Source organism: Calidris pugnax, unplaced genomic scaffold, assembly GCF_001431845.1.
Source record: "Calidris pugnax isolate Ruff unplaced genomic scaffold, ASM143184v1 scaffold201, whole genome shotgun sequence".
NCBI lineage: Eukaryota > Metazoa > Chordata > Aves > Charadriiformes > Scolopacidae > Calidris > Calidris pugnax.
Genome location: NW_015090933.1, coordinates 135,776 through 162,286, shown reverse-complemented (window position 1 = coordinate 162,286; position 26,511 = coordinate 135,776). Strand labels below are relative to the sequence as shown.

General features: G+C 41.2%; 1 protein-coding gene across 2 annotated transcripts in view; it reads right to left on the bottom strand.

The window, feature by feature from the left end:
- The window catches only part of SLC6A1 (solute carrier family 6 (neurotransmitter transporter), member 1), a 67,376-nt gene that overhangs the window by 18,749 nt on the left and 22,116 nt on the right, over positions 1 to 26,511 (bottom strand). For both annotated transcript variants that reach the window (XM_014951704.1, XM_014951703.1), the window contains exons 2-4: positions 4,829 to 5,246; positions 3,921 to 4,052; positions 2,509 to 2,609 (exon numbers count right to left, since the gene is read on the bottom strand). In XM_014951704.1, the coding sequence (XP_014807190.1) occupies positions 2,509 to 2,609; positions 3,921 to 4,052; positions 4,829 to 5,063 (468 nt within the window). In that variant the 5' untranslated portion in view covers positions 5,064 to 5,246. The remainder of the gene's footprint in view (positions 1 to 2,508; positions 2,610 to 3,920; positions 4,053 to 4,828; positions 5,247 to 26,511) is intronic.

The window sequence follows — 26,511 nt, the reverse complement described above, 5'->3', positions numbered from 1 at the left end:
CTGTGGCTCTGAAGATTGAGATGAGGGAATTTAAGCAAATCACCAAGAAAGAGAAGCCTGTGGCACCAAAATGACCTATTATTATGTTTCTCCACTGACACTCTTGGAACAGAATATTTTCCTCATAGTTTTCTAGTCTACCTTTCTAGTGGAGAAAAAAAAAATTAAAAAGGAATCTTTACAAAATAGTTTTCCTTTAGTAAGAAATGGCTTATCCTACTATGCGTTTTGTGTTAACCTCACACCTTTACAGTGAGACAGATCAATCAGCCGTCGATACGTCACTTGGCTTTACTACCTCCATATCACTTTGCTTTACATTCCACACACAATTCCAACCCCTCCTCCAACGTAAACACTTACAGTGGTAAAGGAATTGTACAGGTAGTATATGGCCCAGGAAATAATCACAATGTAGTAAATATTTAGCCAAAAGGAAAGGACTGCAGCAGCTAATCCCACACCTGTAAAGAAAACAAAAAGATAGAAAAGAAAACAACTTTTAGTAACATCTGTGCAAGTGTCAGTTGAAAAGCTGTGGTTCAGAAGAACAAATGCAACATATGGGGCAGATACCATTTCCCAAATTTTGTAGGAGCTGAGTTAAACTTTTAGAAATGCCATTTAAAAAGGTCCTTAATTTGGGTGATAGTTCAGTCATCCATAAATTTAATCTAGTGTCCAGTTCTCTGTGTGCTGCAGTGAGCAGTCACATCTGCTGCTGAGACACTACAGATTTATTTTTTTACTTCTCAGGAAAAGAGCTAAATCAGCTCATTCTCTGAAACAGCAGTCTCACAGAAACTTCTGGCAGATGTAGGCAAAATAAGACTACTCCCACATGGAGTATGATTCTATGATTCTAATACACTTTGAGTTCTGGGGTGCACTGATCACCCTGGGGGTGCACATCTGCCACACAAGTTATTGAACTCTGTATCAGTTGTGTGAATCAGATGTGAAAATATTTCTTCCTTTCTTTCCTACATCAGCCCAAACACTTTGGAGTCTGATACACCTCTCAGCACGTGAGGGCAGTTGCAGGTGCTACAAGAAAACAAGGGCAGCAGAAAGGACATCCTGGAGGCCCCGCTACCTCTTGTTGCACTAGAGGTAATAAAGGTGTGATGGTTATTGATCGGAGGTTTCCATTTTCCCCTGAGGTCAAGAGGACAATTAGAAAAATGTAAACTTTCTATTTTCTACACGTGTCCTTTACATTAAGGTATCTTTCAGAAGTTCTGAGAAGAACAACCTGTTTCCACATCATATCCATGAGAATGAATCTCATTTAGATACAACTTAGATATTCTTCTGACGGCCAGTCTTGGAAAATCCTCTCACAGAAAATGTTGGATCAGGGTACTGCATGTTTTAAATATAAGGATAAGAGGCTTCCAGGGAATTAGAAGTTAATATTCATCTAATATGGGCCAGTGCACCACTTCCAGACTACGACTGACCTTTCACATCAATAACAAATCCGAGGATAACAAAAAAAGAAATTATCGTGTCACTCCCAGACAGTAATTAATGCAAATTTGGTCAAGGGACAGGTCTTTAAAGCTGAGAACAAGCAAGCATGAATGAAATTTGTAGAAGAGACAATTGAACAATAATGCATTAATTATTGAGACTTATGTAAGAATGCTTCCTCAGATGGCCAAAACCCACAAATCAGACAAGGCATACTCAGCTGATGAATCATCCTTGAGGGGAAAAAAAAGGCAGCTAAAAATAAGGCTAAAAGGAAAGAAAACACAGTGAAAATAACAATGAATGGAAGTTTAGAGCTAATCAACTCAAACCTTCCATTCCATGGGGATTTCTTTAATACACCCCTCCACTATTCAAACACATTGGAACAATACTATTTCCCAAAGAACTAACAGTTGTGCGGCTGCTATTGAAGACCAAAAAAAAGTCATTGACACGCTAGAATTTTTCTGGGGGGAGTGACTGGCCTGTGGGCTCCAAGGCAAAGGGACCCTCGTGCTCTCGTGGGCATGGCCAGGACATGGAGGCCGATGCCTGAGCGTGACCTGCAGTGCCCTGGCAGGGAGGCAGAGCAGCAGCCAGAAACACTGGTGATTCAAGTGCAGAGACCCGTAAGAAGTGACACTAAAAGGGTACAGATGAAAGAGCTGTGGCTCTGAAGATTGAAATGAGGGAATTTAAGCAAATCACCAAGAAAGAGAAGCCTGTGGCACCAAAATGACCTATTATTATGTTTCTCCACTGACACTCTTGGAACAGAATATTTTCCTCATAGTTTTCTAGTCTACCTTTCTAGTGGAGAAAAAAAAAAATTAAAAAGGAATCTTTACAAAATAGTTTTCCTTTAGTAAGAAATGGCTTATCCTACTATGCGTTTTGTGTTAACCTCACACCTTTACAGTGAGACAGATCAATCAGCCGTCGATACGTCACTTGGCTTTACTACCTCCATATCACTTTGCTTTACATTCCACACACAATTCCAACCCCTCCTCCAACGTAAACACTTACAGTGGTAAAGGAATTGTACAGGTAGTATATGGCCCAGGAAATAATCACAATGTAGTAAATATTTAGCCAAAAGGAAAGGACTGCAGCAGCTAATCCCACACCTGTAAAGAAAACAAAAAGATAGAAAAGAAAACAACTTTTAGTAACATCTGTGCAAGTGTCAGTTGAAAAGCTGTGGTTCAGAAGAACAAATGCAACATATGGGGCAGATACCATTTCCCAAATTTTGTAGGAGCTGAGTTAAACTTTTAGAAATGCCATTTAAAAAGGTCCTTAATTTGGGTGATAGTTCAGTCATCCATAAATTTAATCTAGTGTCCAGTTCTCTGTGTGTTGCAGTGAGCAGTCACATCTGCTGCTGAGACACTACAGATTTATTTTTTTACTTCTCAGGAAAAGAGCTAAATCAGCTCATTCTCTGAAACAGCAGTCTCACAGAAACTTCTGGCAGATGTAGGCAAAATAAGACTACTCCCACATGGAGACTTCAGGGGTATTTTAGGTGACAGTTGGTTCAAGCTGTTGCCACATGACACTAAACAGGAAGGAAGTGCTCAAAATAATCAGTGTAATGCAAAGCAAGGTCTACACTTTGCACTGTGCCCCCCTACCAACAGCAGTAACTCCACCAAAATTAAAATACTTATCTGTAAGAAACACTTTCACCTCTCTGGGTTTTCCCAATACAAAATTTCCTAGAACAAAATCCACTCTAAACAAACTTGTAGCTCACCCTATGCTAATTGTCAGTCTATTGTGTGAAGTAATTTAGTAATTTAAAACTCAATGTGTAATTTGCTCCACTATTGGTCCAGAAGTCAGCTCAGGAGCCCTTAAGTGTCAAAGGATTTGGGACTATACAGTGAAAAGAACAGTTTGTGAGGTTTGTAAATTAAAACCTTGAGGTTCTAGCAGGAACAACCTCAAACTAGCTAAAAATCTAAGTACAGCCTGAGCTTGTCTTAAGCAACTCGGCGTGAAATTGCCATCCTTGAAGTGTCTGGCTTTTGAGTTTCAATAAAGAACAATACGAGACACAAACCTCTGTGACCTCAAACAGAAACAATGTTGACCAATTTGCTGTGAACAGAGTTCTACAGCTGTTCAGACAACTATTGCTAGATCTAATATGTTTGAACAGTCTTTATATGTTCCTAACAAAAATTAAAGATTTTTTAAGTTCAAAAATAAGTTTGTTGAGATTCTCATGCCTAAGTCTTGCTATTTTTAATAGGGACTGAATAACACCCTAGTATTCAAAACTTCCAGTTACACCCCAGAAAATTAGTGGTTTTCTGTAGAAAATTATGGCTTAAGTGAAACCATGAAGTCATAAACATCTTTGCCCTGTCACTTTGTGCAACTTCTGCAATTTGGAAACAAATGGAAAGTAACCCGAATTCCTACTGTACCTTTGAACATCGGAGCAAGCTTCCACACTCCAAGGCCTCCTATAGATGTATACTGCCCAAGGGAACACTCCAAAAGAAACAGTGGCACTCCAGCAAAAATCAAAGTAAGGAAATAGGGAATCAGGAATGCGCCTGAAAAGAAATAAGAAGTCTGTTACAGTGGGGAAAAACACTACTGAGTTTCCACTATTTTCATCTATATATGAAATATATACCTATATATTTCTATATATATCTATATATGAAAAGAAACCCATGAGTTTTTGCTTTTAAGAGTAACTTTTCAAAAAAGTTAGTGGAAAGCACATGTAAACTTCTGAACCAGTATCTCAAGAGGTGAAAAAAGGGGAAAAATATATCACCTCATCATTTAAATATTTTCTGTTTAAGTAAAAAGCTAACATCCAAAAGACTCCGTATTTTGTTGCCTTCATCTCTCACAGGAGCGTGCATATAGCACAGTTTTAACCACAACTGGCTGCTTTCCAGCTGAATTTAGCCTTTTCTGGTACACTCAGTCAGCAGTATAAGCCGCATGCAATCCTCTCAAAAACTCAGTTCCAAAAGAGAGGACTCTGAAGGGTTGGAGAGCAACGTGCTTTTGTTCTGCTCTAATGCCTTATGGTCTTTGAAGGGCAACTGCCAAATAAAGTTAGAATAAACTCCAGAGCAGACCTCAAAGCAGAGTGTCACGCTCCAAAATGGCTCCAGCCCTCCTGGAAAAGTGTAAAGAAAAAAAGAAAACCCCCAACCCCCCCAGAAAACAAAACCAAAGAGCTCCAAAACCTAAAAACACCTATACAGATGAAAAAGCTATTAAAACCAAGTTCTGCTTTACTGATCGTTTTTATGGTGAATTACAATATGCAAATATATCAGAGGTTGTAAGAATGAAACAGCAAACATACCTCCACCATTCTTGCCACAAAGGTATGGAAATCGCCACACATTCCCTAAGCCAATGGCGTAACCTACACAGGACATAAGAAAGTCAAATTTTCCTTTCCAGGTATCTCGGTCTGGAAGGTCCGTCTTCTTCTTCTGCACTTTGACTACCAAGGTTTTAGGCTTGTCGTTGGTGATCGAAGCATCGACTTCGGTGGAGATCTGTCCGTCTGCCACTTTTGTCCCGTTTGTCGCCATGTCTCTGGGCTTGGCTGGAGAGGCTCTGGCAGCGGCCGGGCGGGAGATTTCAGCACCAGTCCACGTGGACAGCAGCTTTGCGGCTGGCGGGGACCCTACGGGGCGGGCGGGAGAACCACAGCCCCCCAGGGCCGGGAGCGGGGGGCACCCAGTCCGCTACCCCCTACCGCCGCCTCGATCCACCTGAAAAACACCACAGCACAACCTTCAGGCTTGCTCCGGCAGGACTTCGGGCAATTTAAAAAGATATGGTGACCTGGAGACCTTGCTGCCCACAGAGCTTTGAAACATGGGCGTCTCCTCCAAGAAGGAGGCTCCAAGGAGACCTAATAGCAGCCTTCCAGTACCTGAGAGGGGTCTACAGTAAGGCCAGGGAGAGCCTGTTTACAAAGACCTGTAGTGATAGGACGAGGGGCAATGGCTTTAAGCTGGAGGGGAGCAGATTTAGACTGGAGATTAGGAGAAAGTTCTTTACTGTGAGGGTGGTGGAGCACTGGAAGAGGTTGCCCAGGGAGGTGGTTGAGGCCCCATCCCTGGAGATATTCAAGGTGAGGCTCGACGAGGCCCTGGGCAACCTGGTCTAGTTGGGGGTGTCCCTGCTGACTGGGGGGAGGTCGGACTAGATGACCTTTGGAGGTCCCTTCCGGCCTGGGCAATTCTATGATTCTATGATTCTTGGATTTTTTTCTTCGCGACTCCATAAGAAGCAGGGCAGAACTAACATAGTCCCCCAAAACAATCTCCAAGCCACAGTCACTCATTTTTTTCCTCTATAGACTTCTTATGAGTCTACAGAAACAAAACAAGTTTAAAATGCAGCACTATAGTGTATATGGCACACAGCCTAGATTTTATATATATATATACACACCAAAAAACCATGAATCAGTAGTGAGATTTCTATTTAAGAGGCCAGGAAATAATACATAGAAAGAATACATAGAATACATGCCCAGAACTTGGGCAACGAAACTATTCCATTTAATCACTCTGCATTTGAAAAACTAAAGGGGATTTCCCATGATTGCAAAGTTCCTTTATTTACAAGAAGTTGTGGCTATCAAGAAACAGCACTTGCCACCTTTTTTAGTGAATTTTAAAAGTTATCAACAGCGTGCACTTATCTGAAGCACCTTTCTCTAAAACACTCCCAAAGGAATTAAACAATAAACCAGATCAAGCAACAGGACTTAATCCTGGGTAATGATGTTAAATTTTACATGTGGGCATAAATAGCTGTTAATATAAGAAAAATGTTTCACTAAGCTTAAATTATAAGCACTGCAAGACAACAGGCTGCAATAATCACTCCTTAGTGTCTGTTTCCTACCGTGGGTAGCATTCTTGCACCTTTGCAAAAAACCGTTACTGGTACTATATAAATTTTCCAAATCTAAATCACAGAATGATGTGGGGTTGGAAGGAACCTCTGAAGACCATCTAGTCCAACTCCCTGCCAGAGCAGGTCCACCCAGAGCAGGTTGCACAGGAACGTGTCCAGGCAGATTTTTAATCTCTCCAGAGATGGAGACTCCACCACCTCTCTGGGCAGCCTGTTCCAGTGCTCTGCTACCCTCAAAGAAGTAAATAAAGAAAATAAAGAAAAGAAAATAATAAATAGATTAAAAAAAATAAACAAAGGAAAAAATCACGGAAGGAAATACGCATCATGAAAAATGATGTAGGATATTTCAGTCAACTCTGAAGCACATGTAATTCCTGCAAACTTCCACAGCTCCACTTCAGCTGGAAAAAAAAACAGTGAGCTAGTGTCTACTGTATGTCTGCTATATACCCATTAATGATCAATTTATTGTCTGGTTCCACTTATTAACTTCTTCTAGCATATGCCAGTCATCAGTCCTCAGACCAGACATCACAGCAAATGAAACACTTGCCAGTGTGAGGCTACAAGTGTGTTGGCAACATTGGCCAAGACACCATGCAAAGATCAACAACAATTTACAAATCTGTGTAAAGGAAGATTGATATTTTTAGCCATTCACTTCTAATTGTAAATTATGTTCAGAGAAACATAAAAACCCATGTAAAGATGCTGCTATAAACAGTGCTTTTCGTCAACTTCTCATTTTAGATCACTGCATGATTATAATGCTTATTATAAGGCCTCATCCAAAAATTAAGGAAAAAAAAAAAGAATTTTTCAGTTGGAAGCTGCAAAATTCCTGAAGAGCCACCTGTAGGTATGCTGGGGTGAGAGAAACAAGGATCATGCTTGTAACCTTCCTCTCTGTTGCACTTCAAGATGGGACTCCAAGAGGAAAACTCCATCTATGTACTTTCACATCCTCACGAGTCCTTCTGTGTACAGACATCTCCCCTTCATAAAACCGTGGACTCAGTTTTCCATATTTCAATGCAAACCTGTCCAATTCTGTGCACCAAACCCCCTCATTTCTGGCTGTAGACAAAAGCTTGAGCAGTTCGGGTACCACATTTCCTTATGCATGAGGAAATCCAGAGACCCTTGTGTCGGCAAAATGGGGCTCCTGTTCCGAGGCTGGATTGAGACCAGGCCGAAGCTTTGACCTCCCCACCCGCAGGTTGGGAAGGCTGCGGTGCAGCTCCAAGAGCGCACCAACAATTGCGCAGGTCACCAGCACCACCTACTGATGGAGACACAGAACTGCAAGGGTGTCTTCTAGCCAGCACAAGCTGGACTGAGGATCATCAGGGGGTTCTAGTCCTTTTACAACAGCTCCTTAGATTAGATTATTTTTTTTGGTGTGGTTGTTGCCGCAATTCACATTTGGGTTGTAGTTTATCATCAGCAGGAGCTTCCAAGTACTGGAAGAGGCTGAGTGTGTTGGGGATGGGTGGAAAAAGAAACCCAAAAATGTTAAAAACCTCAAATAAACCTACACTATATATATAAATGTATGCATATCTGTTAGTCAGCTCGTAATGTACTGGAAGAGGCTGAGTGTGTTGGGGATGTGTGGAAAAAGAACCTCCAAAATGTTAAAAAACCTCAAATAAACCAACGCTACATATATAAATGTATGTATATCTGTTAGTCAGCTCGTAACGAGAGATAAACTCCTCGTCGCGGCTGGCACTCCAGGACAGGATCTGTGCTGAATCCCAGAACTGAAGAACCAAGCCAACAGGAGCATGGATATCTACAAACAGGCTCTGCAGGTGAGTGCTGGGCACACAGCCTGCCCTTGCTGTGCCAGCCCTGTCACACTCTGGAGAGCTTTCTGTGTGCATTAAAGGCTCTCTGGAATAAAGCGAGTGATTTAGTCCAGTGTGAGAGTCCATGACAAAGACAAACCGGAGGCTTAGTTAGAAAATCTTCATGAGTCAAGCAAAGACCCTGGGATTTTGTGAGTCCTCTGGGAGGAAGCTGCCCGGACCTGTTTCAATACTGAATGTGAGGCTGAAACATCACCAGCCACCCCAGACACGTGTGTGCATTGAGGGTGAGGGGGGTTCAGTTTAAATATTAAAAGAGATTGAAATGTGTAGTTCAAGCAATCACACATGGAGAGGTGCTTAACTTTACCGTAGCGCACAAGCTTTGGCAAACACCTCACCACACACACGACAAGCCCAAAGGCTCAGCAGGTTGCAGAGGATGGAGGTGGGGAGTGAGCAGTTTGCATCTGTCCTGCCCCACTGCTGCTGAGGCCACTACTCCATTTGGAGACCACGCTGAGGGTTTACTGGCAGTGGTGTCAGCGCACGGACTTTTGTGCCTATACGGCGAGACAGCAAATCAGCATCTGACCATGAAAAAATGGTTTCATTCCATAGGGTTGAGAGTAGCATTTTCTTCCATGCTATGAAAAAATATTTTTCCCCCACCCTAAGTAATAATAACAATAAATTACAACAATAGAAGTAGCCTCTAACCTCCAATCCACATTCTTTATATACAGTAGGACTTCAAAACCTATGACTTACGTACAACAACCTAGAAAAAGTGGCAATACAGCAGTAAAGAGACTTGGTACGTGCTCTCTAATCTGATTAGGCAATATCCCACAGCACTAGGATTTAAATTTAAAATTGGTCTGACATGGAATGGGACAGAAAGACACTTATGTAAGCTCTGTGGGTTGGCTTGGGCAAAATGAAATACAAATTGCAGTTGTCAGCCAGCAGAGCAGGTACGACACTCGCTATGCAATGTTATGCTTTGTGGGAAGAAGATGGAGAGATCTTTTAAATACATGGGTCTTTGCTCCCCCAGTTCCTTCATGCCAACCCTGAGTGTGCTAGGAAGGGCACAGCAGCTTCCCACCACATTCCTCAGCGCACAATAGGGCTTCCTTGACTTCAGTTACTAGGGTTGCTCAGCCAAGAGGAGAAAGCCCTCTAAAACAGGGGTTTGGATACCATCTGGTTGTCCTGCATCACCACCACATTAGAGAAGAATGACCTGAGAGAGCCAAGTGCACATAGCAGCCAAGGTAATAAGCACAACCAGGGAAACTGGAACAAAGAGAGTGCCACTTAATTAATAAAAGCATTTTTCTCTCTCCTGGTCTGCATAAAAGTGGATTTGAAGAGTTTAGAACTGGCTCCATAAAATGAAAGCAAACAGCAATATTACTATCATCTTTCACAAGTGATATCAAAAGGCAATAAAGAACAGCTCAGAAGCACACACAGTCAGCAGGAGACCCCAGTGCCTTTAAAAGATGAACCTCTGTTATGTTCAAAGTTCATTACTCCCTCCCCTCCAATCCATTGTGTTCCTCCCTCCCCGGAGTGCAGCAGCTCCAAGGGCTCCACACAAGGCATGACTACAGCAGCTCCATTCAAGAAATGCTGTTGTATAAAATGCCACATTGGATTCGTAAAACTGTGAAAGTATTACTCCTCTAACCCAAGTGGGACTTCAGTTGAGCCCCCCGTGTCCATGGGTTATTTGCACTTATGATTCTATTTGCATTGGGCCTTACGATTCTATTTGCATTGGGCAATCAAGTCAAGAGAATACCATGCATATTCTAAGTTTCACAGCAAAATATATATCCCATGTCAGCAGCATCCTGGAGTGTATGGAATGGGATTGAAATATAGAAGTGTAAAAAGAGGACTCATTGGACTTCTGTTCTGAGACCTTAGTTTTATTATTCTTTTATAGGAGAGATTCTGTTTGGAAATGGTAAGCAAAATCCTGTGCAGCACGCTTGGTGATACCACACATGCTGTTCTACCACATGTACACTACAGAAACCCAGATGCATCAAAGAACACAATCCTTTTCCTACCAATACTTCAGATCTCGCCTTAAAAATCTGGCCCAGTTATATGGACTTGCACAAAATGTTCCTTTGGATTCAATACTATGTGCAATGCTCACTGGCCCAACCAGCAACCATGCCATCATTAACGGAGGAGAACTTTCCTTTACGTACAATCGCTAGGTCAGCAGGAGACCCCAGTGCCTTTAAAAGATGAACCTCTGTTATGTTCAAAGTTCATTACTCCCTCCCCTCCAATCCATTGTGTTCCTCCCTCCCCGGAGTGCAGCAGCTCCAAGGGCTCCACACAAGGCATGATTACAGCAGCTCCATTCAAGAAATGCTGTTGTATAAAATGCCACATTGGATTCATAAAACTTTGAAAGTATTACTCCTCTAACCCAAGTGGGACTTCAGTTGAGCCCCCCGTGTCCATGGGTTATTTGCACTTATGATTCTATTTGCATTGGGCAATCAAGTCAAGAGAATACCATGCATATTTAAGTTTCATAGCAGAATGTATATCCCATGTCAGCAGCATCCTGGAGTGTATGGAATGGGATTGAAATATAGAAAGTGTAAAAAGAGGACTGCTGAGCTCATTGGACTTCTATTCTGAGAGCTTAGTTCTATTATTCTTTTATAGGAGACATTCTGTTTGGAAATGGTAAGCAAAATCCTGTGCACGCTTGGTGATACCACACACGCTGTTCTACCACGTGTACACTACAAAAACCCAGATGCATCAAAGAACACAATCCTTTTCCTACCAATCCTTCAGATCTCGCATGAAAAATCTGGCCCAGTTATATGGATTTGCACAAAGTGTTCCTTTGGATTCAATACTATGTGCAATGCTCACTGGCCCAACCAGCAACCATGCCACCATCGGGAGGAGAATTTTCCTTTACGTACAATCGCTACATTGCATATTGAAACAGATCACCTAAAGAAACAAAAAACAAAACAAAGCCACCAAAAACCACCAACAAACCCAAACAAAGAGAACAACCCACAACGACACAAAACAGACTAATTAATTTTTTTTTTTGTTGTTCACCTCTTCTGAATTTCCTTGTAGTCTCTGCTGTACTGGAAAAGCCATCACAATTTTCAGGAGTATTACCTAGTACTCGTGCCCCTGTTTCATTTCTTCAGATGGATATGTGGAATCCAGCATCACTGTGACAAAATCAGCCCTTAAATGCATCTGCACCAGCATCTGATTCCCCAGCCAAGTGCTCCATAGAGCTCTGGCAAACCACAATGAGCACATGGAAACTGAAGCCAACTCAGACTTTTGCACTATGAAATAACAGCAGCAGCAAGAATGATCAGAGACAAGACATACAGGCAGGAAAAACATCGCTATTCCAGAAGACAAACTATAGGCAATTTTATTTTCTCCACAAAAAGGTGCAAAATCAAAATACCAGTGTCCATATTTTCACTTTGATTTCACCTAAAGGAATTACAAAGGGGTTTGGTTTTGTGCAAAAACCTATTTGTGTAAAAGCTCGGTAGCAACAGCGCCTTCTCTGAAAACCACTGCTAGATTTCAGGTGAATTTAATGGCATGAGCCTTTCTGTAATGGTTTTCTTGTGTTTAGCTTGCATAAACTAAATAGCAGCTCTTAATATTTTTACTGCCTAATAAAACATCCCATGTTTAGTCAGTGAAGAACATTAGGTGTTCCAAAGATAATATAGCAACAAATGAAGAACCTTATTGCTTCTGAAATTGGCCCAGATCATAGAGTTGTGTAGTACCTAAATTAGATTGGTTACTTGTCCATAGCAGCTTGTTATTTTCAAGTTAAAAGCTTCCTTTTTCCTTACACAAGTCTGTATTTTGACTTTAACATAATTTTCCCTCCGATTTAAAAAAAAAATAAAAAAAATCAATCAGATCTACAGGAGTAAGAGTGTCACAGACCTAAGCATCTGCCTGATTTAATTAGTACAGCAGCTACATTTCTTTCACTATTGACAACAGCAGCACTTGCAGAAGGAAATCTAAATTACACACCCCATGAGCATCTGCTTTTGTGAGCCATACAGAGACACTGTATGCATCTCCCTACTCTTTCTTCTTAACTATTTATACACCATATATTTGCTTTGCTGAGGTGTTTTGCAAAGCCATGCATGCTTAAATATGAAATGGTAATCCACAAAAGCTGCTGCATCCGCAGGTGGCATAAACTGATGCATCATTGTCAGCTGAGAGAAGGTGAGCTGTGTGCTGGAAGAATCTTCAGAAGGTATATAAAAGCATAAAACACACATTAAAAATCTACATGCTGCACTACAAAGACCTTATTTTACAAACAGTACTCTGTTTTGGTTGGGGAAAAAAAGTATGAACACTTGGTTGAATAGAGAATTATGAAACAAGCTTCTGCAAGATGTTCTTATGGCGCATTTCAGGGGCATAAAACATGTCCTGTCCAGTGACATTGGGAGTAAGAGTGTCACAGACCCAAGCATCTGCCTGATTTAATTAGTACAGCAGCTACATTTCTTTCACTATTGACAACAGCAGCACTTGCAGAAGGAAATCTAAATTACACACCCCATGAGCATCTGCTTTTGTGAGCCATACAGAGACACTGTATGCATCTCCCTACTCTTTCTTCTTAACTATTTATACACCATATATTTGCTTTGCTGAGGTGTTTTGGAAAGCCATGCATGCTTAAATATGAAATGGTAATCCACAAAAGCTGCTGCATCCGCAGGTGGCATAAACTGATGCATCATTGTCAGCTGAGAGAAGGTGAGCTGTGTGCTGGAAGAATCTTGAGAAGGTATATAAAAGCATAAAACACACATTAAAAATCTACACGCTGCACTACAAAGACCTTATTTTGCAAGCAGTACTCTGTTTTGGTTGGGGGGAAAAAAAGTATGAACACTTGGTTGAATAGAGAATTATGAAACAAGCTTCTGCAAGATGTTCTTATGGCGCATTTCAGGGGCATAAAACATGTCCTGTCCAGTGACATTCCTCTTCCACCCTCACAGCCACCTCTGCTTAGAAAAAGTTACCCAAAAGTGCTGCTTGGACTGGAGGTTTTTCAAAATGCAGTAACACAACTGAAAATAGATCGTCACATCACTTATTCGATGTAACAAGTACAGTCATTCCAGTAACACGGGGCCAGGGCTGGCCAAAAAACATGGCTTTGATCAAATCAGTAAGAAAGGAAGAATACATTTAAAGAAAGGAAATTTCAATGCTTTTAAGCAGGTAAATATTGGTCAAGCTCATGTCTTACAGTGGCATCCAACATGATTGATATTTGCTGAATTTTTTTCTTAGTGCTAGCACATGCTCTCCTGTGACTTCTTTGATGTCTAACACAAGCTTGGACACTGCAACTTTTCAGGAAATGGATTAACTTTAATCTCTTGCCTCTTATTGATTTTATGAAGCTTATAAATAGAATGATTTTAGGTTCTTCCCTGTCAAATATGGCTGACCCTGATCAACAGGTTCAGAGTTACTGGGAGCAAAGCAGCAGGCAACAGGCTGTCAAATGATTACGTATGCCTTGCTTCCTCAAATAAGTCAAATAACACAATGGAAGCAAACTGTAGGTTTACAATATCTTAAGTACCACTAAAATATCAATCTCTCATCTCAGACACATGTCTGGAAACATCAGTCTGGGGGAAAGGGGAAATGGGATGGAAGTGGGGCTTCATCCCCTTGCCTACTTGTAAGCATTTTACAGAGAGATTTCGCCCACGCTGAAGAAACACTGGCACCTAGTCCTTCAGGCTCTAAGACATGCCATGAAAACTCAACTGCTTGTTTCCACTTCTAACTAGCTTTAAAGGAACACATTTTCTTTCTAGCTACCCAGTAGAACGTACATGTGAAGGAAAGAAACAAAATACTTTCCTAACAATATTCTGTCTTGCCTCTCCTTGAGGTGTGCCAGCATTTCTAGAGCACCTGTCTGTCTCTCACGGGATGCACAAGTCGTCACAGGAATCCAGAGCAGTGATAAGGATGGCTTCTACGGCTTGGAGACAGTCACACCACCATCAAGAAGAAAACCCAGCAACTTTTCAGTTTTCCAGTCTTCACATGCAAGAATAATTCAGTACTTCAGAAACAAAGATGAGAACCAGAAGCTGACCAGAACTACTCACATTTCTGTGGTATACAGAGATCCCTTCTGAGATACCTGTGGAATTTTGAGGCCAAACCACAAGCATTTACTCCCTAAGTCCAGCTTCAGTTCAGTTACAAGACTTACATTCACCTCCTGCAGTGCACAGAGCTCTCCTGGTGTGAAATTCACTCTTGATGTCAAAGATAGGAAGGTCTAACCTGCAGAGAGAGCTTCTCTCTTATACACTGTTCCATTCAGGACATACTATGGTCAGATCCTAAATAAATATTTATCACTTAAGCCACCATAAAAATGTTTCGCATTTCTTGTTAAAGAGCTTACTAGCAAAGGTATACTTTTGTAATCACAAGAGATTCTGTAATTATCTAGAAAAATACATGATAAAATACAAAAGAGAGAAACAGGAAACACAAGATGCAAAATCATGAAAAGTGCTGGCCGTATAGCCCATAGTAAGGTTATTCTTGAAAGACAATGGATTTTGTTCTTCTTGTTAACAAGAGTAAAGATAAAAGAGAACACACTTGCAACACAAGTGCAAAATTATCCTGACAATCTTGGGAGTCTGCGTGAAGCCTGTTTCAAAAATTGCAGCATTTTCTTGTAAGCCTGTAACAATTTTCCCATCTGGACGCTTTATAATTTTTATTTAAATAGACAATTGATCATGGAGGGAGACGCAAACTCTGAGCAGATTTCTAGCAATTCACAACAGAACTAAACGGCCCTTACAATATGGGGTATCTACTTGTTCAGTCATTTAGGTCATTCCTACCTTATTAAAGATAGCGTTTTCTTTTTTGCTTCTATTGCTGTAGTTCTTTCCAATAAAGCATTTGTTCACAATTTCTCTTATTAGCTTCTAGACCGACTACTGCAATGAAATATAATAATTACCATCTACTGCAACCACCCACCCGCCTCCAGCTTCACCACAGTTAGATGTGCAGTAAGACTTGCTCTGGAGAACCCGTCCGGCCAAGGCCAGCATTCCCAGACTGATTTGGACTCTACTGATTATGCTCCCATCCATCTGAAGCTTTACAGAGCAAGGTAATAACCTACGTTACCGCTGTTTAAAAGTGGTTTTGCCCATTGTTCTTCACATCAGTTGGGTATCACTCTTTAGCCCCACTTGGTATTAACAAGTATCTGTGTTGCGCAAACCCAAAACCCTCAGAGCCCACCCTGGTTTTCAGTGGAGAAAATGTGATTGCTGAGGAACATGGAGAGGCTCAAAAAAGGTCATAACTGGTGACAAGCAAAATCCTGGTTGATACTGATGGGTTCCAGTGTCCCCCTGCTGACACCCAGGAAGCAAGTCAACATACCAGGTCCTCCTTGGCCACAGAAGCAAGCCAAAGACATGTTTAGTGGAGCAGTGGATTTACTGTCCTGCTCTGAACTGCAGAAATCAAGTTCAGTTCAGACTTGGAGGTGCTGCCAATCACACCATCTGCTCCCCTTATGTAGCCCTTTCTCCCACCCACCCCTCTCCCCTCTCCCTGGGAGGAGATGAGGCTGATAAACAGCCCCCTTATGTAGCCCTTTCTCCCACCCACCCCTCTCCCCGGGAGGAGATGGGGGTGATAAACAGTCTGCCCATCTACTTTTTCCCTACTGGAAATCCCTGGTTTGCACCCTTCTCTGGTATTTGGGATGCAGCTGTCCCGATAGTTCCTGCCTTGGCCAGAGCTGATCCCCGGAGCTGCTGTGGGCAGGAGCTGGGCAGTTCTGACTTCCTGCTGGAAGGCATTGAACTTCTGCTGGCTCAGGGGCTTGCACAAAGACGAGACCTTGGAGACACACCAACGCAGGAAGCCAGGACGGAAAAAGGGAGCAGCAAGTACAATAGAAAGGCAAAGTAATTTGCCCAAGCAGTAGGCTGGGGCAGAATTTAGAGCAGAGTTTCTTTGAGTCCCAGTGCAACCCCCAAACCTTCAATAATAACATCATTACACTTTCCTAATAGCCTCTTTTTATTTCTAGCATGTACAAATGATTAGGTATGAAAAACTCTTCACTGTGTGAAGGCAAGTGAAGGCAAATAAAGGCTCCAGCAAAGACCACAGCCTCCCTCTACACACACCCATCCCAAATTAAAAAAAAAATAAATCTCAGTATAAGTAACTGGAGATGAAGGCTGTTATTTAATTTTTATCAATCTGGAATCAGTAAGGTCACATGTTATCTCTCTCCCAAAGAAGAGAATACCCTGACATGCTATAGCCATGTCTGCTGGCAAGTAGCCATGTCTAGGTAGCCTAGAGATGGAGGAGGTGGTCCTGCAGTGCTGCTCGAAGGGTGTCACTGTCTGAGTTGGACTGGAGCATGGCAGCACTCCACTTGGTGAGGTGAGAGACCTGCTCAAACTGCTCCTTTAAAGATGGCCTGGGGTCTGCAGTCTGCACAGGCTAGGGGACAGGGGAAGAAAGAAGTAACCGTACAAAACTGGTCTACCAGCCCCTTAGCTCAGGCCAAATCCACCATGGCCAGTCCTGGGGCAGCCATCATACTGGGGTTACTAACAGTAACCAGGACCAGACTAACCAGCCCCAGGACAAGCCTATGAAAACTGGTGCACTGCCTAATTCATCAGGAGCTGCCACAGCCCCCAAGACCTACATATTTCCTTTGGTGAAAACACAATGTGAAAACATGATATAAACCACTCTGTCTTCCTTCTGTATGGGCTGATCAAGTCTCCTGGGATTTTGGTTTGTTTGAGGTCTTTAAGCATCTCCCATCTGTCACCATGTAAATTTTTGTGGTTTTTTTTTTTTTTGAAGTGTCATTGTTTTGGGTAAGACTAGTTAGAAATGTGTTGCTCCACATCAGAATACATCACAAAGGGCATCATTCCAGTCTGAATTTTCCTATATTTAATACGGGCACTGAATATTGATGACCTACCTGTGAATGTTTTGTTGCCACCTGTTTTGTACCACCACTCACAATGTCACACTGCTATGAGATGCCATCTGTTGAAATGGGGGACTGTAGCAAAGGCAACACTACCTGTTGCATGCTGTGTGCCCTGACCAAGCTTTCAAAGCCAAAACTCACAGAATCTTATCCAAACACCCAGAATTTCACTATGTAAGCCTGTACAAACCTGCAATTTCCCATGTAATTCCCCGTACCCAATCAGCCCAAATTTAGACCAGATGCTGTCTTAAAATGGATTATCTAATCTGAAAAGGCTGTTATTAACTCTTAATGGTTGAAAAGGCATATCTTCACCAGGGAACGGAGGGGAGAGAGAAACAGAACTTTAAACAGTGTTTGCAGTTCTTTTTATTATCTTTAAGAAAAAAAAATAGACAAGTTCCAATTTCATGCTTCACTATGAAGCTGAAAGAACTAGAAAAGCAATTTCAATAAAATGATGATGAAGAAAACTTGGTCACAAAATTTCAAAAGCTGTGGTTTAATAAAAACAGAGTTTGGGCAACAAAAGTCCTGCATTTTTGTGCTGAATCCAGAACTTAAACAGTGTTTGCAGTTCTTTTTATTATCTTTAAGAAAAAAAAAATAGACAAGTTCCAATTTCATGCTTCACTATGAAGCTAAAAGAACTAGAAAAGCAATTTCAGTAAAATGATGATGAAGAAAACTTGGTCACAAAATTTCAAAAGCTGTGGTTTAATAAAAATAGAGTTTGGGCAACAGAAGTCCTGCATTTTTGTGGTGAACGTTTCCCTTGGTTTAATGTACTCCTCCTGCCACCTCGAGTTCCTGAATTTGGAGATATTTGGGTTCGTCTTAAATCTGAAAACACTGCCTAAAAGTGCCATGGCCAACTTATTCTTCACAGGATGACATCTTGGCATATCCGAGATCAGATTTTCTCTGTGTGACTGGGCAAGTCGCTTTGGATGACATCCAGCGTGGGACATTGTCTAAAGCCGAGAGACCCACCCAACAGAGAGGATCCACAAAGCTCCATGCATCAGACTCAGCGATAGAAATCCATTTTGACAAACAGAGAGATAATGGTCTACATTTTCAGAGGCTGGGTACGCTATCTTCATGCAAGTCAAGCTTCCTTCAATTTGTATCACTTCATCAAAATTCATTTTTGCCCCCCCATGACTCCCACAGAACCCCTTATCCAATTTTAGCAGCCATAGCTAACATGGGGCTGAACTTCCCCAAGCCTGGTGGAGAGAAGACAGGGATGGCAGATGCTCTGTTTCCTAGTTTACAAGCCTATCGACTGACAATAGCAGATGCCAACACTGCTAATTCCAGATGATTCTAATTCTGGTGCTGACTCTACATTTTAGATCATGGCTTATTTTAAATAGCCCTATTTTCTGAAGAAAAGACTTTACATTTGTGATTCCTACATGCAGTTATCATATACTGCAAATCAAATGAAAAAAAAAAAAGGACTGCTGGCACATGCACATGTTCACACAGTTAATCCTCTTTCAGCAGAAACCAGGAGAACCATACCCTTTTGGAGGGGGGTGCAGAAGAAAGAAAAGCCCTGAAATGTGAGGTTACCTTTTTCAGATACAGCTCCAAGCTAAAGCCACATCTTTCTTCTGTTCTATTTTCTTTGATCCTCAAACTTCAATCCAAACCTTTGCGTTTAAATGGGATTTCATTCTGAACTAAAAGCAGTTTAAATGGAGACAAGAAACTCTCCCCCTCTCCCCTCCTGCCAAATCATGAATTTGAAGCTACAATATTGAAGTGCAGCTAGAAAAATCTATAAAACTTTCTGGGTTGAAGTGATAAGGACAAACAATTGGGAAGCTCACTCCAAAGGTAGGAGATAAATAGAACAATTTGCTTTCCTTTCACTTAGGAAAAAAAAAAAGGAAAAAAGTTCAGGATAAATTGGAGAATTTTGCAAATGGTCCATACAGGAAAACTAGTCCTTGTTGGTTTTAACTGATGGATCAGTTGTCTTACAATACCAACAGGGGAAGGTTTCACTCCTGTGCTGAATGATTTTAAGGCTCCATTGAAAGTCTGTCTCAAGACAAGCAGTGGGTTAGATTCTACTCTAAAATGCTGGCATTACTGAACAAAAACCAAATGCATTCCACGTATTTTGCAGTTATGTATCTAAGCCCTAGTTCCCTTAACAACAATTCAGCAGCATCTCAGACTCAACTTTCTGTAATTAAATATCCTTTAAGGGATGCAAATCTTCTTTTATATTCCCTATACACTTGTGGTAGCAATTCTTCTACGCTTGACAATGGTGCTCATATTTGCGTTTACCAAGGTACCAAACCTGAGGCGCTGGGTGCAGCCCCTACCCATACATGTTTCTTTTAGCGTAGGATTGTTTAGGATACATCAAAATGAAGTACAAAGGTTTCCAGTATAGAGAGCATTTGCATCGTAAACCAATCACTATAATTTGGGTTTTACCTGTCTCTAGCTTTCTAGCTACTAAGCAGCTTCAAAGCTTTGCTGCTTTGCTCAAAGGAAACAGATTGAACAATCTCCTTAGGCATCTGCTGTATACACACTAATATCTTGTCTTGTTTGGGACCATTAGGAATGGCTCACTCACACAAAATCATTTGTGTTAAATACAACACAAACTATCCACTTACTGCAATACAGACTAAGGGCTTTCTGCCTCATGAAGGAATTGATTCATTGGTTGTGGGTTTTTTTGGTTGGTTGTTGTTGGGTTTGGTGTTGGGTTTTGCTTGTTTGTTTTTTAAACACACATTCATTTACAGCAAACTTACCAGAAGCCATCCATGTACCAACACTGACATTAGTCATAACTGAAAGCCAATGGATAGGGCCATGAAGCCAGATAACACCAAGTGCTGGTTTCTGTCATGAATCACAGCCTGCTACTTTTATCAAAAAAAAAAAAAAGACACTATACGGTGAACATCAATGTATCAAGGATAACACAAGGCAATTTAGAAACAAAGTCTTATGCTGCAATCTGAAAACAACAGTCAATATTTGGGACAATTTTCCTCTCCAAGTCTATGCCCCAGAAGTAGTACTTGCTAGTTCTGGAGACCTCTGCCATTGATGCTGATGCCACGCTGGTCCAGTGATCAGGAATTCAGACCCAAAAGCAGTAGAAGTAGAAAACCTGCAAGTCCCAGACAAAATATGCCATCTGGGTAAGTCAAGTGCCCGGTTTCTTGTTGACAAGGGCCAGGCAAATGGGCTGGTTTTGGAGACAGCAGAGCTGTTTGAGAAACCTTGTTAATAATATGTCAGGCCTTGTCAAAAAGAAAGTGTTAAATTGTCAGTTTCAACCCACTGATCATTTATGCTCAAAAAGGATGGCTGTTCATTCAAAGGCAGAAATTTAATTACGTAATATCAGTCACTACAAGACACAATTTTCCTTGATGTCAAGGGGCATATTTTTCAGTACAAAGTCCAAGCCAGAGTCCCAGAAGGCAAACACCTTTCTCAAAGAGGCAAAGGAGAGGGGTCTCACCCCTCAACTTATTTGAACAGTGGGCCACCTGAGCAAAAATATTATACATGGGAGATAGGATTTTGGTGATTTTTCCCTGAAGAAGATTAGGTTAAGTTTGCCCCTTTCTAATGGTACACAGTTCATCAGGAAGAAGTTTAATAAAAAAGAGAAATGTGTTTTCATATCAGGTAAGATTGGAAATGTGGCTTGTTCTCAAAATGAATGAGCCTGTACCAATCTGGAAGATTGACAGCTTAATTTCCATCCACCTGACCTGAACAATAGCACATCAGAAAACACTTCTCCAGATCCACGCTTGGGCATTTGAACATTCATACTGATATCACTTTAATCCCATTTGATGGTCTAGAAAAATCCCCACAGTTATATGTATTTAATTATATCAGACAAACCTTATTTGCTGCAGCAAATCACTTGTATGGGTTTTTTTCCCCCCTTCTCGGAAACAGCTTTTTCTCCCCCTCAGACTTTTACAGCCTTGCAATTGCAAGGTTTGTGGCACTTGCCAAGGGTGAAGGAATCTAATTTGCTAATTCAATCATCATTTGCAAACTAATGACTGTAAGCATGTATAAAAATGACATTAAAATATCTGGAACACAAGCTATGTTGATGAATACATTCTCAAAGTAAATAAAAGCACCTTTCAACTGAAGCACTTAAAGCCTGTGCATATTTCTGGTTCAAGAATTTTGTCTCCTCCTGGACAACAGCTCTATCGTTAATGAAATTAACAGTAATAAAACCACAGCTCAAATATCCTCTCCTAGCTGGACTACTCCAATAACTTCAGCTGGAGCCTAACTTTCAGTTTAAGGCAGCAATCACTCAAGCCCCTCTTTGCAACAGGAGGAGTAATAAGCCATTTAATTCTCAGCTTCAGATTCACCCAAGAAACCCTATTTTTTTAGTGGTTTTATTTAAAAATATTCAAGCCCTCTGAATTCCAACACAGCACATACGTGCATGAGATGTGTGTAAGAGAAATAAACTAACAAGAAACCCCAATGTGACTCAACAGCAACAGTCCTATAGTATTCAATTATATGTTTTAACATTGCTTTGGGTCAGGTCTATAATTGATATTTAAGCCTACAACCCTCCAAAATCAGCACAAATTCAGTTTCAGGTGTGATACTTAAGCACATCTGGAAATCCCACTCTTAACCACCTGTAAAATATGCCCACCACCAGGCTGTGCTCCAAGCTGGCAGACAGGACCTTCAGTGGAAAAAGCCATACTCACATACACCACAAGTGCATTTCTGGCATTCGAGTATTAACAAATGACCCCTATTTCCAGTGTCTCCAAATTAGATTATTGTGCCAGAATTTCTCAATTGGAGATCTGAGAAAAGTGTCCTCAGGCAATCACAGATGCAATAATACTCTCCCTTAATTTATTTGAGAAAACAGCCTGAAAATTGGGACAGTCATATTTTCTTGCCAATCAAGAAAAACTGTATTCTCAGCTGCTTATGGATAACAGACAAGCAATGTTATTCACCAGCAGGGATCCAGTCTCCCAATGTTATTTGGGCTGGATTAGCATCTATTCCTCTGATGCCACACCATTGTATGTTCTACTCCATGCTTTTTCCCTTCAAAGATTTTACTTAATCCTCTCATAGGGATCCTTAGGATCAATGCATTCTACTTCAATAAGTATCTTAGTCCTGGCCAGAACACCCTTCAAAACAGGAGCAGATTTCTAGGTAAACACGTGGAACAGATCTTAGAAAACATGTATTTTCACATTGGAACAAATTAGAGAAATATTAACCTTGCACGAGGCCTATGACTTCTTTTACCAGCAACAGTTCCTTCCTGTTAGGATGCTACATGTACAAGACTTTAAACACTAAAACTCAGTATAGGATCATTTGTCTTTTTTACAACAACTATAAACCTAGACTTAGAATGGTGAAATGGCCACAACCGTCTAACAAGGACTGATTAACCTGGGACTGGAACCTAGTGCTCTTCACAAAGAGCGTATCTCGCTCTATACCACAAGGATTTCCACATCATTCAACACATACATTCTCTGCAACTACAGGATCAGATGGTTGAGTGGCTGTAAACACTTCAAAGTGCAACCTCATACCATAGAGAGGCCAGTATGGCAGCCTATGATGGATCAAGTTCAAGTTTTCAAAGGTCATTAATTTTGCTGACTATGAACTTAAAAAGAATAGCTTACGTAACACCTGTCCTTTTCCTCTCTCAAAATCAGAGATTAATTCACAGTATCCAAAAGATTTGTCTCTCCAACTTCCATGTATTTGAATCTGTTAGTAGTAACTGGGTATCCAGATTCTTGAGATTTCACCATCTTAAGCCTGACAGTCTCTGCTATAAACAACTCCACACCTGTGGAGTTTGATCACAAGAGGAGGAGGAGGAGGATCAAACCTGTATGTAGTAAATGCCTGGACTGGAATAATTCCTGAAGGACAAAATCAGCTCATCCCAGCTCCAGAACAGGTTTCAAATGCAAAGCAGAAAGACCCTCCACTTATTATCAACTGTTAGAATCCCCATTTCTGCTTTTCTAGCATTATTTTACACAGCTAACTGAAAGTAGCTCAGAGTGGGCTGAAGTAAGGATGATACCGCTTCAGACTACTTCACTGTGGTTAAGCACAGAGAAGGAAAATTCAGAGTGCTAGTGGTAAAGATTCCACGTCTCCCATAACAAATCAGTACAAGCTACAGAAAGCGTTTGTCTACGCTGAGCCATGCAGCCCAGCACTGAGACAGTTAAAATGGCTCTGAAAAAGCCAGCTCAGCTACTGCGTGCAGCCCAGTTGAATAAGCTCATCAACTTACCCACTGTAGCATTTCTAGTACCCGAGCTAATGTGCTGAGCTCGGTTTATTTGTTGGCACTGGTAATTTCAACACTATTTGCATCACTGCAGTATGTGGCTTCTCTTGCCCTCAATTAATATTTGTCAGTTTATCATCACACTGTCACAGTTTAGCATACATTAGCAACACAACTGAGTGATACAGAATAGGGAGCACTATATTAATACAGGGATCCGAAGGAAAAGTAACATACCCAGCCTGTGTTCATAGAGTAGGTAAAGACCAACCACTTGAACTTTGCTCGGTGAGATCTGACATTGTTCCTTATGGCACTATTGTGCCCATTCACAGACTTCCCAACTATCTGCTTATTACATCATTTTTGCATTTCCAGGCTTGCTCCTGCCCTCCTGAGAAGGTACTGTCACAGCAGGGAGGGAGGAAGGAGGAAGGGAAGAGTTAACTCAGCTGAAAACAAACTAAAAATAATAATAAAAAAATCCTCTAGTCTCACAGGCTGATTATATACCGTCGTTTTTATCTAAAACCTCTTAAGTCCATCTTGTGCTCTCTTTCTCCTGCCTCAAGTATGTGACATGTCTCTGAATTGCTTTTTTCCTGAGAGAAGTTTGCCTTTCCAAGCTGTATTCAGATAAAGAAATATGAAGAATATTTTCTTATGTCATGTAGAAATAGCATGTTACTGGATGCAAGCCTATGACATGACCACTGAACCAGCTCCTAGAGAACCAAAGATGCCAGCCACCACCACAAAGTACCACTGATATTGACTATCAAGATACAATGTTTGGGGTATTAAAAAACCCCAAATCTAAAAATCCCAGCCTATTCTTAATCACTAAACAGACATGCATATTATTTGCTGTAATATTTAGTTCCTGGTTTGGTTTTGTCTGTACTCCATAAACCCAACAAGTATTCCACACAATTTCTCCCATAGATCATAGATCTTACAGTTCTTTAGGCCAACCATAAACCCAACAAGTATTCCACACAATTTTTCCCATAGACCTTACAGTTCTTTAGGCTAGTCATTGCAAAATTTCTCATTTAAGACCATCCACTGCATTAAGTCTGACCATTTGATTGAAAAGTGTTGCCAAGACCTGCAGGCAGGAACCCTTAGTTGGCATCTGATAAGATAGACATGGCTAAGAACGTTTAAGACCATCCACTGCATTAAGTCTGACCCATTCGATTGAAAAGGGATGCCAAGACCTGCAGGCAGGAACCCTTTGTTGGCATCTGATAAGACAGACATGGCTAAGAACCTTAGTTTCTCAATTGCATTATAAAACTAAACAAGCAATGCAGAAAAGCTGAGTTCCTGTTAAGAATGGGCTTTATATTTAATCAACAATGCTATCAACTGTGTCATAGAAGTGAATATACTGCTGTAATTATACACACAAAAAAAGGCTACTGAAATGAATGTATGTATTCACTGCCTCACTGCTTTACACAATTTCCTTTTAAAAACAACAACAACAACAAATACCTTCAGACCAAGGAAATGTTGAAGGTGCAGGATCTCTCCAAGTCCCAAATATCCCTCATAAAACTGCACTTTTGAGTCCTACTGAGCCAAGAGCAGCTTAATTGCCTGCAACGGCAATTCCAGTCACTGCAAATCATATACAGCTCTCCCATGAAAGCATTAAAGAGCTAAGACTTAATTAGCATCCCTGATTAAATAGCAATTCATACAGCCATTATGTCTTCCAGCTAGGGAGCGCAGTTCTCTGAAGCAGCAGCGAAGGAGTAAACAAACACACACACCTCCTTCCCCCACCCAAAAAACTCACCATCACCTGCTTTTTTCAAACTTTATCATGGCAAATGTTCATCATTTATGCTGGAAAGGTGACTGCCAGACACACTTTTGAACACTCCTGGGCAATCACAGTAATCATAACATAGAGCAGTTCAGAGAGAACAGCACCAATACCAAGAATGAGAAGACTCCCCCAGACTGCCATGTTTCAACAGCCTGCAGTTCTGGGGGAGGGAAAGGGGGCAAAAAAAACCCCAAACCAACAAACCACCACAACAGAAAAAGCCTACATCACTGATAAATGTCTAAAGAACAAGCATTTCTGAAATTCAGCTCAGCTCCTATTCTTTCCTTCTTCCATTTCATACTTCTGAAACGCATCACAGGAAGATATTAACTCCTCCTTGGGACGGCTGGGATTGCAATTCTTCACCCTCCTTGCTCTTTGGGAATCCTGAACTGATGGAAAAATGAGACCAAGAGCAATACTAAGAGACAGAGTATATATCCATATAGACATCCTCTCCACATTTGAAGAGAACTATGGCAGCAGCCAGAAATGACTATATGCTGTGGTATGTAAGAGCTGGTGTTTTGTGGCGTAGGAAATGAAATCCCTTTGTTTCTGAATTTCATATACTTATGCATATACTTATTCACCTATCGATTCTATTCAAAAGGCTTTAGCTTGTGCCTCTTTCTTGCTGGATTTGGGAAGATCTCCAGACAAAGAGGAGCAGCATCTAAGGGTATGTAGTAGATAACGTGACAGAACAACCACTTATCTCCAGACAGCTCCCACACTGGCTGTGATTTCCCCAGGCTGGAAGGATCATGTCAGCCCCTCGTCAAACCTGAGAACATCCTTATTTTATGAGGCCACACCAAGTTGGAAAAATCTACAAGGTGCAGTGGTAAGACAACATTAACAAAGAATTACAGAGAGGGAACAAAAGTAGTTTAGGAATTCATATGCAATGACCATCAAAAAAGAGTAAGATTTTAACAGGATGAGAGGGATACAG